The sequence below is a fragment of the Crocodylus siamensis genome, chromosome 3 (assembly GCF_052110815.1).
Source record: "Crocodylus siamensis isolate JL-2025a chromosome 3, ASM5211081v1, whole genome shotgun sequence".
Taxonomy (NCBI): Eukaryota; Metazoa; Chordata; order Crocodylia; family Crocodylidae; genus Crocodylus; species Crocodylus siamensis.
The window spans coordinates 67,978,798-67,992,588 of NC_143397.1; the positions used below are offsets into that span (position 1 = coordinate 67,978,798).

General features: G+C 44.8%; 1 protein-coding gene across 4 annotated transcripts in view; it reads left to right on the plus strand.

Moving 5' to 3' along the window:
• The window catches only part of SNCAIP (synuclein alpha interacting protein), an 80,383-nt gene that overhangs the window by 36,204 nt on the left and 30,388 nt on the right, over positions 1-13,791 (plus strand). For all 4 annotated transcript variants that reach the window (XM_090038453.1, XM_090038455.1, XM_090038454.1 and 1 more), the window contains 2 exons: positions 5,201-5,326; positions 11,770-11,939. In XM_090038453.1, the coding sequence (XP_089894579.1) occupies positions 5,201-5,326; positions 11,770-11,939 (296 nt within the window). The remainder of the gene's footprint in view (positions 1-5,200; positions 5,327-11,769; positions 11,940-13,791) is intronic.

Consider the following 13,791-nt stretch of genomic DNA (forward strand, 5'->3'; position numbering starts at 1 on the left):
CATTTCTTGAAAAAGTCCAGAGTAGGTGCCTGTACCGCTTCTGGAGGGAGTCTATTCCAGGCCCATTGGTCTTTGTTATCCCTTGGGGCACTCTGGTGAACAGACATTCCCCCAGATCCTGATGTGCACCCCTTACATACTTAATGGCAGGCACCAGGTCACCCCTGCCTGCGCTTTTCCAGGCTGAAGAGTCTCATGGCTCTCAGCCTCTCATCATAAGGCCTATTCTCTTGCCCCCTGATCATGTGCACGGCTCTCCTCTAGATTCTCTCGAGCTTCTTGACATCCTTCCTGAATTGTGTAGCCCAGAATTTGATGCAGTACTCCAGCTGCGGCCTAACCAAGGCCGAGTACAGCGGGAGAATGATGTCCTGAGATTTACTTGAGAAGCATCTATGGATGCAAGCCAGACCTTTTTGTTTGCTTTACCAGCTGTGACATCACATTGGCGGCTCATGTTCATCTTGTGGTCAGTCGTGACCCCCAAGTGTCTTTCAGCCATGGTGCTAGCAAACATAGCGCTGCTGAGCCTGTAAGCATGCTGCGGGGTGTTGTCACTCCTCCCCCCACCCCCAGGTGGAGTACCTTGCATTTTTCGGTATTGAACATCATCAGGTTTATGTCCGCCCACTTACTAAGCTTATCCAAGTCAGCCTGGATCACCAGCCTATCCTCAGGTGTGGATGCTATGCCCCAAATTTTAGTGTCATCGGCGAACTTGACCTGTGCGCATTGTTGATAAAGATGTTGAAGAGAACCAGTCCAAGGATAGAGCCTTGGGGGACACCACTGGTCATTGAGTGCCATAATGATTCACTTCCATTGACTACTATTCTCTGGGTCCAACCTCGGAGCCAATTTCCCAGCCGTCAGACTGTGATGTAGCCAAGGCCACAGTTGGCCAGTTTTTCCAAGAGGAGGTTATGGGACACCAGATCACTTTTTTAAAGTCCAGTTATATGGTGTCAGTCTCTTCTCCTTTGTCTAGGTGATATGTCACCTGGTCATAGGAGATGAGATTGATCAGGCAAGCCCTACCCATGACAAACCTGTGCTGGCTGTCCCTCAGGATGTTGCCATTAGCCAGCTTATCAAGAAGGGTCTCTTTAAAAATTTTCTCCAGAATCTTATTGGGGATTGAGGTCAAGCTGATTGGCCTGTAATTCCCAGGATCTACTTTCCGCCCTTTCTTGAAGATGGGCGCCACATTAGCCTTCTTCCAGTCTTCAGGTACTTTGCCTGAGCACCACAGGTTTTTTAAATAGTTTTGCCGATGGTTGGGCTATGACACCTGCCAGCTCCTTGAGTACTCTAGGATGTAATCTGTCAGGACCAGCTGACTTGAAGATGTCCAGCCTCTCAAGATGTTCCTTTACAAGGTCTACACTGATGCTGGGTAGTCCCTTTGGGCTGATGAAAGACTGACATGAAGTACCCATTAAGCAGGTTGGCTTTTTCCTGGGTGTCGGTTATCAGTTGTCCCATTTGGTTCAGCAGGGGTCCAAAGTTGCGCTTGCTTTTTTTCCGACTCCCTACATATCTGAAAAAGGACTTTTTATTATCCTTGATATGAGAAGCCAGATGGAGTTCAGTTGCAGACTTGGCTTTCCTGGTCTGCTCCCTGCAGGCACGGACCAGTACTGAGTACTCCTTCTTGGTGGTTATTCCAGCCTTCCATCCTTTATAAGTCTCTCTTTTTAGGCATAGGGAGTCCTCACGTTCCCTGATGAGCCAAGGGGGTTGCTGTGCCTTTCTGCTAGCCTTCCTCCAAAATGGGATGCACAACACCTTGTGCTGTCAGGATTGCTCCCTTGAGGAGCAACCACTCATCTTGGACTCCTCTTCCTGTCAAGTCATGGTCCTTAGGGCCTTGACAATGAGCCTTCTGAGTTTGTCAGAGTTAGCTTTCCTAAAGTCAAGGACTTCTGCATTGCTGACTGACTTGCCAGCTTTGCAATGGATAGTAAAGGTGATCAGCTCGTGGTCACTATCACTCAGCTTTCCATCAATTCTTGCATCATTGACTAGATTATCCCCTTTGGCAAATACCAGGTCCAGCAATGCTTTACCTCTTGTCAGCACATACTCTTCTTGAGTCAAGTAGAGCTCATTCACCCACGTGAGGAAGCTTTGCAACCAGTCATGGTGATGCCAGTGTCCATCTTAACCACCATACTGCTGGGGCAAAAAGTATTTGCTTAGGAACTGAGACGCCTCCCTTGTGCTCAGTGGATTGAACCCATGCCTCCTATTTCACAGGAACTTGTCCAAAGCATGCACTAGGCAGTGCTGAGAGCATTAACCCCCTCCCCTCTTGAAGCTAAGCTATTGGGCAGCCCAGAGTGAAGACTCATGGGGTCAGAAGGCAAGTAAGCATGATGAAGAGTACTTCTGTAGCCCAAGGAAGAGAGCACTCTCCTGGATGGGGGGAGGCCTTCTGTTCCTGATGCAGTTTGTATGTCTTGCCTCATGAATAAAATCAAGTTACCCAGAATTAAAAACAAGGGGCCAAATTTGTATGGGCCTCAACTTTAGTGGTATACCTACAGTCAGCTATTTTTCAAAAAATTGCCAAGATTACCCTTAACCTTCTACCTACTCAAGTTTCAGAAGCAATGAGGTGACTTGTAATCGGCACAGTACAAATTGTGATTTTAGGTACAAAATTGGAAACTAGATTCCAAAGGTAGGCCCTTTACATGTACCAGAGAAATTATACATACATTTGTAAGCTACAGTTCTTTTAATTTTACACAAGCATTTCTCTAAAATATGTGTAGGTTTTAATGCTAAATAAGCCAAAAGGCATCACCCAGAGAAAGCGTAGTCTATTTTCATTGCTGTCCAACACCAAAGGCATGCTAGAAATTATTCAAAAGAGAATTGTACAGGGGATCTGGAGTCATCTCCCTGGTAGGCTACTTCAATCAGAGCAAAGCTAAGGAGAAAGATTAAGTACCGTTCCTCTCACCGTGTCATAAAAAAGGGAGGGAAAAGATAACACTTGAAGGGAAAGATAAAGAAGATACATTCCAGATGGGCTGACCGTCTGAAGTAATAAATTGAGATCCAGGTGGCTGAGTGAGTTGGGATGATTTTGAGGGAGACCATTTGCTCTGCTTGGACATTCAAGCTCTCCGGTACTTTCCATAAGAAGTGGGTCTTGTCCTCAAAATCCTTAGTTTCCCTATGTAACTGTTTCTGGCCTTAGTCCCCAAGGCGGTTACATGTCAGCACTTGTGTATATACATGTGTCTTGTCCTGCAAATGTGTTGTGTAAGTACTGAATTCAGTGGAGAGACTGAAGTGCTAAAGGTTAAGTATGTACATAAGTAGGTGCATGATTGATTTGGGCAGTTATCTGTAAAACTCTTTGGAATTAAAGTCCTATATGACTGTAAAATAATGCAGAGCAGTGAAGCCAAGATGACTTGTTAAAAATGTAAATGGAAAAAGTTTAAAAAAACAACAAAACAACAACAATGAATAAAACATTTTTATTCAAAACAGTCTTCAACCAAAGAGAATCATTTAGTAACCACTGAGATGAAAAAGCAAAGAACATTCCTATAATCAACTGTAATTTAAAAGGGTTTGCTGGGGGGAGGTTTATAATTAATTTAATTTGTAGTTTTATTGCAGATTTTCAGTACTTTCAGAAGGGCACAGACAAATTTAATCTAAGGAAGCATGTAAGCTTGCTACAATGTAGAACGAATGACCCAAATAATGTTGATGTGGGAATAAAACAAAATAAAGCAACCTAACTACAGTAAAAGCTCTGTTATCCGGCATCCCCCGGGAATGGGGGATGCTGGTTAATCAAATGTGCACCGTCTGGTGCACTTCCTGACGTCAGTGTGCCGGGGGATAGGGAGGGGGGCCCCATGCAGGCTGCTTTGCCCCAGGCTGTGGGCCAAAGAAGTGACACAGAAAAACTCAGCTTGCGGTGGCAAAACCAGAAGTCCCCCAGAAGTGGTACTGCCGGTTTCGCTTTTGCTGCATCCCTCGGATGCCGGTTAATAGAGCTTTCCGGCTAATAAAGTGCCGGTTAACACAGCTTTTGCTGTACAAGTATATAAACTGATTGGTGTTATGGAATAAATCAGCTATAAATGTATATTACACAAAAGGGGGAAAACAAAGCAAATTGTTTTAAAATAGCATTTTTAAGATTCCAAAATCAACAGGAAATGCCAGAATTAGGGCTCTTTGTGCAATATAAATTCAGGCCCTATGTATGTATGTATGTATAACAATGGTATAATATCATGATCTCACTCAGCCCTGGTTCCTTCCAATTATATGCTTTTTCCATTCAATTCTATTTCATACCCACAAACTCACTTCTTTGTTAGATATTTCCTTCTACCTTCTCCTCTCACCCCAGTGGTTCAGTCCCAGTCCCATTTCCTAGACAATCCCAACTTCATCTGAGATCTTCATTTTACTCATTTCCTGTCCAAATGTCCCCTTCCCATCCTCTTTTTTCCTCCAAGATTTCCAGACCCAGTTTCTCTGACCAGTCTTGGCTCTTTCTCCTCGGTTGTAGTCCCAGAGGGGTTTTTTTCACCATACAATTCCAGTTTCCACAGTTCTGCCACTTTCTCCCTCCCCTACTTTTCAGCTCTGCAGGGGCCTCATTGAAATCATGGAGGAGACAAAGCCCCTGCTTTTAGTTTTGGTTCTCAGCCAGGCCCAACCTGGTCGTGGGCTCAAGTGGTGATGGAATCTTTGAGGAATTTATCTGCCGAAGTTCAAGAAGATGGTGTTGTGCGTCTGGGAAATGCTATTTCTCAAAGACTTACAATTCACCAATTCTGCACACATTAGGGGCTGACATAAGGTGTATCATTCAAAAAAAAAAAAAAAAAAAAAGCTATCCTATCCTCCCACATTAAGTCCTTGCTTCAAACCTAATACCTTTCAAAGAAACATTTGTCAGGCTTTAGGCAAACCAAATCATCTTTTCCCCTTACCTTATTCTTGGAAACAGCTGAATTCCTGGCTCAAGTTTTCTAAAAAAAATCAGCTCAAGGCAAACACCAATCCTTGGTAAAGCTTGGCAGAGTTATAAGCAATTGAAAACAGGGTGTTATGGTGGGAAGTAACAGCAAGCATTAATGATAGCTGGTCTGCAAGGAAGACTTACGGCTTTTCTTGTTTCTTTCTTAACTCTTGTTACTTTTCTTTGCCCCAGGAGAAAATCCTGCTTTGGCTTCTTCAGTTTATGCAAGAGCAAGGAATATCACTGGATGAAGCTGACCAGGATGGTAACACTGCCGTTCATGTAGCAGCCCAACATGGTTACCTAGGGTGTATACAGGTAGAGTACCAACACATTTATTTCTGAGATCTAATTTAAATTTAAAATTGGAAAGTAGCAACCCTTAACAGTTTCTATAGGTTAAAAAGGTGATAACTCCTGAGGTGGGGGGAGTTCCCTCAGCCCTAGCTCCACATATGTCATGCTTCTATAAACTGGTGAAGGTACCTGGGAAGAGATCAGCCCCCCATCCCCAAATAAATGCCAGCTGAAAGAGGCATCCAGCATGAGATACTAGAGATGAAAGAGTTCCTCCATCCCCTGCTACACCGTGGGGTTACCAGGGGTCTTAACACCGGGGATCCTCTCACCAGAGTCAGATTTCCAGAGCCCAGGGATGGGCATTCAGTCATGGCTCCCAGGTGCATGCCTAGTTTTTAAAGATCCCAGGTGTTGTGAGCCCAGCATCAGAGAAAAGCTCCCCAATGTCAAGCTCATGGCACCCTGGACCTGTTTAAAAAAAAAAAAAAAATACCCTGGTCTGGGGAACAGGGAGGGGCTTTGCCCTGCTGCCTCCTTCCCTCCCAAAGACCACCAGAAATCTTTCCTGGAAGGGAAACATGCATGCATTGTAGCCTGCAGCCACTTCGTCTTCCCTGCTCTCCATGCCTTTCCCCAGCCTAGGGTGATCACAGTCTGGGGAAGGTACTGGGAATCTTTCTCTGACTCTTTACTCCCTACTGGGGACCAGGAGGAGTGAGGTAGCTGCTGTTCCCTATGTCTTCCCCACACCAGAATCACCCTGGTGTGGGGCAGGGGCAGATAGCAGGGGTGGGAGAGTAGCTGCAGGCTGAAATGCCTGTACACTCCCTCTCTTGGAAAAACTTCCAGTGGTAGAAATTTCTCAGATATTCCCATTACTAGCAATAAATGCCTGTTCATGCCCTTTGAAAGATATCAGATAAGACTCTGTACAACTTACTCTGAGATTCTCAGCACATATGTGCTAACGTTGTCTTAAGTTTTAAGACAATTGCAAAAATGATTTAGAAAAAAATAGATGTAAGAAATGCAAAATGTGCAGGATCTACCAGCTGGCAATACTGTCATAATTTAAGGTTATCAAATTTGACAGTATCCCTTCGAGTGTGCAGTAGCTTAAAGAAGTACCTAGCAAATAATGTTAAGTTAAATGGTGATGATTCATATACATGCTTATAAACGAAATTAAACCAACTGTAGAAAAAGCTGTTTCCTTTTGAAAAACTAAGGCCTTTTTACACGTGCTGGTAAAAGTGCCATGAGATCTAATACACAATCCCACAATACATCTCCTTCCATGCTACACATGCAGAAGGCATGTATACATGCTATACATACATGCAGAAGGCATGATTGTCAGAGGTCTACTTAAATTGTGGTAAGACAGAGTTACTTTGCAGCCCACTTGCAATGTGCAGAGCTGATTTCATGGTATTTCATGACGACCCCACCTCTCAGTGGAGAGGCAGTGCTAAGAGTCCTGCACCTGACAGTCTGTACCTGTGTAGCCAGGACTGAGAGTCCCATTAACTGTGGGGACTCAACCCTGGAAGCCGTGGAGCATATCCAGGACCAGGAGTCCTGTCAGTAGCGGGACTCTTAGCTCTGGCAGCTGTGAGGTACTGCTGTAATCCTCCAGCCCCAGGGGGTGTGGAGCACCCTCTATCTAGGAGATTGCAGTGCCTGCAAGATTACAGCAGCTGCAATTTCCTAGCCTCAGGGGAATTGTGCTCCTCAGTGGCTGGGAGATCACAGCAGCTGCAGTCTCCCAGCCACAGACTCCCTATACATGCAAATTAAAGCTGAATAAAAACCAGCTACGTATAAAGTTATTACACATTTGTGAGCAATCGCTTCATAGCTGGTTGGACCGTTTTAAGCCCCTTAGTTAATTTGCACATGAAGCCAGTCCTAAATTTATTGCACAGTTAACAAGGTAATTGCGTAATAGATATAATATGTAGAAGGGGCCTAACTTTAATAAACTGTGCTGATTTTTTTTTTAAATAAATGTTCTACTTTTTAATAATGGATAAACAAAACAAGAAAGATATGAATTGTTTTAATGAAGCTATTGGGGATAAATACAAAAAAAAATCTAACCCCAGCAAATTAAAATCATTATTTATTATGAGATAATTACAATGCTCTGCCTTTACAAGCAGAGCCAGTGGCAGGATCCATGAAAACATGTAACTTAATACAATCTCCTGCCCCAAAGATCTTACAATTTTATTTTAAAACAAAGTGCAAGAAATGGTGTAAAAAGTAAGAGACAGTTGGGCTTAGAAAGCCAGAGGCAACAGTAAGAGGAAAAAAGGTTATATAAGGTATAGGCAGGCTCTCAGGCTTTCAGTCCTGCAGTTATCTCTTGTGGAATGCTGTGAGCAACAGGCATGTTCCAAAACAGTCAGCACAGTCCATACCTCTGTTCAAAATCTTTCCTTTCTTGGTGGTTGGCTTTATAAACAAGCGAGCCCAAAATAATCAATGTGAACAGCTTTGGGCTGAAGTGTAAAAATTTCCCTCCTGGCCTTAGACGCAAGATTCTTCTAATCAGCAGGGCAGCTCTGTCCCTCCTTTCCTTCTAGACAAGATAATGAGCTGCATTTGCCATAAGTTAAGTGTCCTATTATTGTTTTTGGGAAAAAAAAAGGGGTGGAGGGGATAGCCAGCATCCAAGGTATAATCAGATGAGTCAACAAAAGAAGCCGGGAACATTCTTTCATCATCTGCACACTGTGCATGCTTTTTAAAATACTAATTGCTTGTAACCATCTTGAAAAATTATATTAATTCTTAGCAGCGTAACAACATGCTCTGATCAGTGCATTTGTCTGTAAATTGCCAAGCTCAATTACACCCCAACCAACACACTACTATAATGCACATAAATAAAAATTCTAAATGATCAAGGCCTGAAAGGTTCAAAGGGTCAGCATGAATATATCCCTGAATTTAACCATACCTTTTGAGGTCCCCCCTAGACCCAAACATGTGTCTTCCCCACACAGCTCTCTCTCCTGGAGCCTCATGCTTATCTGTACTTGGGCTATCACCTGGTAAACAACACAGGAGAGGTCTGTTACCCCCTTCCAACAACAAATTGACTGTGGGATGTAACTAGGTATATTGTTCTCATACTACGGTGCTTAGCAACTTTCCAGATGCTTTTAGCTTGAGAACATTGTGTGCTATGCACCTAGAATTCATCTATATTATTGCCAGATTCCAAGGGGGTGAAATTTACTCATCCTGCTCCCCATCTTCACAAAGCAAATAGTCCTCCCAAGAGTAAAATTGGTGGAGTCTGGGATTCCATTAGCTACCAACGAGGCATTGGACTGCTGCCTTTCATTAGAGGCCTAGACCAGAGGACTGGAAGTTGGGAATAGCGGCAATGACCTTAAAAGGCAGAAAAGACAAATCTGGCAATTACAGAACAGTAAATCTTTGTTCATCATCTGAAAAACTGATTAAAATAATAAATGGATAGTGTTTTTGTTTTTGTTTTCTTTTAAAAAGCACAGCTTTGCTAAAGGAAAATTTATTAATGTATTTTTAATTTATTAATGCCAGATTTTTTTGAGTGGATTTGCAATATTGCCCATCCCCCAAAAACCCTATAGGCCAAGGGAATAGCACATAGTTTGCTTTGCTGATGTTTATTATACCCAGGGATTCTCCTGTGCCTGGGAAATTCCCAGGTGAGCCAGAAAGGGGGTCACTAATTTCAGAATAAGGGCATTTTTTTAAATCTGAGCCACTTAATGATTTGCAGAGAAAGACAAACTTGATACAAGTATATTTAAAAGAAGGTATTGTATTGTCACAAAATAAACTTGGTAGATATCCAAAAGCTAGCTCTCTGGTTTTATTCACTGGTGCCAATCATGCTGTACAAATCTGGATTTAAAACTAAAGGTTCACTGATGGAGATTTTTGGGGCTGACACCGATAGGCAGTATTTAAGAAGGCATATCAGCCAATACCAATCTGACTTCTGATACAGCTGCCTCCAACTGGTAAGTCCAGTGTGGTGAAAGGGAAGGGGCGTGGGGGTGGGGGGTGCATATCAGTACCCCCTGCGGTGAGGGAGGGGGCAAAGGCAGGTGCTGCCTGGGTGGGGCTGGAGCCGTAGCTCATGGGTGGGGAGGCGACTCCCATCACTACTTTCACCCTGGAAAGGCATGGGGGGGGGTACATGCCCCTCGAATCTGCACAGGGTGGGGCAGGCTGCAGCCAGGGCTGTGTGGGGCTCTTCTCGTTGGGGGCTGGGTTCATAGCAGGTGCTGGTGATGCAGGGGGGATGCTGCATCCACCCCAGATTTCTCAACCACTCTGCTCCCAGCATCACCACCTCCAGCTGCCCACTCCAGCCCTGGCTGAACGCTCTACCTCCACCCACAAGCCAGGGCTGTCAGGCAGCAGGCAGTGGCGGTGCTGGGAGTGGAGCAGAGGCAAAATTTGGGATGGATGTAGCATCCTGCCTACGCCCACTCCAAGAAGAGCCCCTGCGCAGCCCCAGCTCCAGCCAGCCCTGACCAGCCTCACGTGGGTCCAAAGGCATGCTCACTCTCAAGGTGCAAGAAGTGGTGGGAGCCGCCTCCCTCCCCCGCCAAGCACCATGAAGCCACGGTTCTGGCCCCACCCCAGGGTAGCACCTGCCCCTGCCCCCTCCCTCACCATGGAGGGCATTGATCTGCATCACCCCCACACCCCTTTCCTCCCTTTCCACCACACCAGATTAACAAGCTGGGGATAGATCTCCATACTACTGGCTTTGTTCCTCACTGCCTGAGTGCTGCGCTGCGGCTGTGCACAGTGCAGGCTTTTATCCGCCTCATCAGGCCAATATCCAATACAGGCAGTTTTCTTTATATCAGTACTGATCCGATTATCGGACCAATGTATTGGTTATAAAAGTTATGCTGTGTACACAAAATAGCAAAAGATGCAATAATTAAGTTTTCCCTAGGACTGAAAAAAAAGGAAGGAAAAATATGCTTTTTATAATCAACTTAAGGAATAGCACTCTTCTAAATAACCCCTTCTCCTCATTGTTAGAGTTGAAGATACAAGGTGAAGGCTCTGACTTGCTCTGAAGTGGTTCATGCAACTGATTCTTGAAAATAATCAGTTTAGACCTGGCTTGTCCAACATACGGCCCGTGGGCCACCATGTGGCCAAGCCATTTTCTGAGGCCCGAGGTGCTATGACAGGAAACTAAAGTAAACACTGTTCACTTTCGTTCCCACCCCTTGTCCCTCCCCCACCCCTCAGCAGCTTCTTAATGGCTGTTGAAGGGCTGGGGAAGAGACAAGGTTCCCACACACACCGCATCAACTTGACGTTGCTGACGCAGTGCATGTGGGAAGAGGAGTAGCCGGCAGCGAAAGCACGGGTCATCGATGCAGCGTAGGGGGGTCCCGGGCAGAGCTTGCACTGGCCAGCACCGTGGGCGGTGAGCAGAGCCCAGCTGGGCACAAGCGGGCCGAGTGGAGCGGGGACAAAACCCACCAGACCCTCCCCAGTCAACTCCCCCCATGCTAAATTGCTGCTTGCACCTGGCTCTGCCCCTTGAGGCTGTGGCAGGGGAGGAGGCATCATCCCAGGGCCTCCGCACTTGCCCTGCTCCATGCTCACCTGCATGGTTCATCTTCCCAGCGGCAGGCAGAGAAGTTGCAGCGGGGTGCTGCGTGGGTGCTGCCCCATTCCCGGCTCACAGGTTCCCATGTGAGTGCACAGCGCCAGCCCAGGCTTGCTGCACCACCTCCGCTTCCTCCACCGCCACCTCCTCCCTTCCCGGCAGAGGAAGCCCCTTTTTTTTTGTTGGCTCTGGGCTGGGAGCTGCCAGGCAGGCTTGCAAAGTGCAGCAGGGCCCAGGGCGGGGGGCTTGGGTGGCCTGGGTCCCTGCCCTGCAGCTGCTCCACCTGTAGAGCCTGGCACATGAGGGCTGCAGCACCACGGCCCTCACCTGGCTCCTCCTGTGCATCCATTAGAAGCTTTGTGCATCCATAAAAAGCTTGTTCTTATAACTCGAAAGGACCCCATTAAAGGTAGAAGCGACAGGAAGTTCTGTGGCACCCTTGTAAGATACTTTCTCATCCCATCTGACATCCGGTGTAACATGGGCCATAGAATTTCACCTGCTGAATTTCACCGCTTCCTGTGAGGTCTTTCAATATGGCTCACTGGCCCACTGGGTGATAAAAAGTTTATGATCCAGCCCCACATTCAAAAAGGTTGGACACCACTGGTTTAGACCAAGGTTTCCAAAACTGAATCCCTAAAGCTAGAGTTTTAAATACACAAGGTGTCTAAAATAACTGTGGTTTCCAGTAGTGCTGAGCACCTGTTGGTTCCCAGTAAACTGAAGATCTCAGTCTTACATTTATAGTACAGTATAGTCCATTTTAAAGACATTTACAGCTACTAATTTTGTTTCTACATCTTTGCAGACATTGGTTGAATATGGAGCAAATGTCACTATGCAAAACCATGCTGGAGAAAAACCTTCACAAAGTGCTGAGCGACATGGGCACACCATGTGTTCCCGTTACTTGGTTGTTGTGGAGACATGCATGTCATTGGCATCTCAGGTTGTGAAGCTAACTAAACAACTGAAGGAGTGAGTTTCTCATTCATATTAGTGGGATGCTGGTTACACTACAATTGTTCTTCCACCTGGGTTCTCCCTCACTTTCAGGCTTTAATAATGTCCCTTTTTTTGCTGCTTACACACAGTCTGGCAATTCATGTGTACCTCTTTTTACTCCACCCATCATACTGTTCCCAGGTTGTTTTCAACTGTTCCTTCATTTTTTAACTGCTTAGCTGTTCAGCAGCTCTGTTTGTGACAGTTTTCTGGCTTTTGTCAAACTATCCATGCATTCATATTAAGGTAAGTAATTGTCTCTCTCTCTCCCACTTTGAAAATGCCAGGACAGCATTATTGCTATTCATATTTTCTGTTCACATAACATGTATTCATAAGCACTGAAATGGCTGTTCCCAGCTACAGTGTTGGATGTTGATGTTGGGAGGAATAATGGAAATAATATTTAGAAGGTCTTTGGTACTTGGAAGGCTCCCAAAACCTGCAAGGGCTACTCGGGAAATGTTGAATATTCTGTTTTTCCTTTATATGAGCTAGTTTGAGCACCGTAGTATGACTCTTTGCTAATGAATTAAGTATATAGTGCCTAACTTCTCAAAACGTGAAGTGTATAATTGGTCATCTGTTTTGTTTCCAGTTATTATGAATGAGACTATGAATGACCACTTAGGGTGGAATTTTCAGAAACATTCACCATTGGTCTAACTTGGCTCCCATTGAAATCAGCAGTAAAACTCTTATTGACTGCAATACAATGAAATTAGTCCAGCAGGGACTTTTTGAAAACCCTGTCTTTAATGCAGACCATATCTGTTTTATACACGTACCACATCATGGTGTGGGTAACAAAGTTCCATGATTAATTGGAAACTTCATCTTGAAAATGTTGTCTTTAAAAGAAGAACTATTATTTATTTTTCTTTGGCTGTAAATATGTGCATCTTCCTCCTAGTAATTTTTATATAACAAAAGGACTAAAATAGCAGCTAGTCTTTATCTTGCAAAATACTTTACTGCATTTGAGGCATTTAGGTTTTGCCTATATACATGCGTACAATTCATGTGTGTACTTTTCTTGTATTAAATTATATTTTAAGTTTTTACATATATGGACAAACATACATGCATGCATATAGAGAACAAGAAAACTGAAAAGTCATTCTTTTGTTCTGTTATTATTATATAATATTTTGCATTATATTTTCATGAAACCCAAATCAGAATAGAAATAAGAAGTGCAAAAGAAAGCCATAAATTTTCCAGGTTTCACCTTGTCATACGCTAGGCTGCTTGTGGCATGAAGCTGACTGCTGTCTCTTCTCCACTCTCTCCCCACAGCCCACATGCAGAACGAGAAGGGGCTCCCCTCCAGGGACTCTTTCTGGGTTGACTGGTGGGTCCCTGTGAGATTCTTTCATCCAGCATCATGGCTACTCTGTTCTGTACTGGACACTACTTTGGTCCATGTTTGGCCTGTGGTTTGGTGGAGACAAAAGAAGCTAAGAACCTCCTTTGCCTCCCAACCTTCCTTCACCTGCATCAAACAAGGGCAGGCAGCTTACAGAGTTCCAGCTGGGCTTTCCCCATGCTCCCTAAAATCCTGAACTCACTCGAGCTGCTGCAGACCTTAGAGCATTTCTGCTTAACAGCAGTGCTCTTCATCATATAGGAATAAGTGCCCCTCTGAGCACGCTTATGCAATAGAAGGCATGACACTAATTTTCTGGTTCAGGAATTAGTGCACAGAGTTGGTGAGACATGTTTCAGTACAGTCTTTTCGTGCTGCAACTAGGTATACTGTCTGGTACCTGCACACAAGACCCTTCATGGAAATGCTACAGCGGGTAATGATGTCCTACAATAA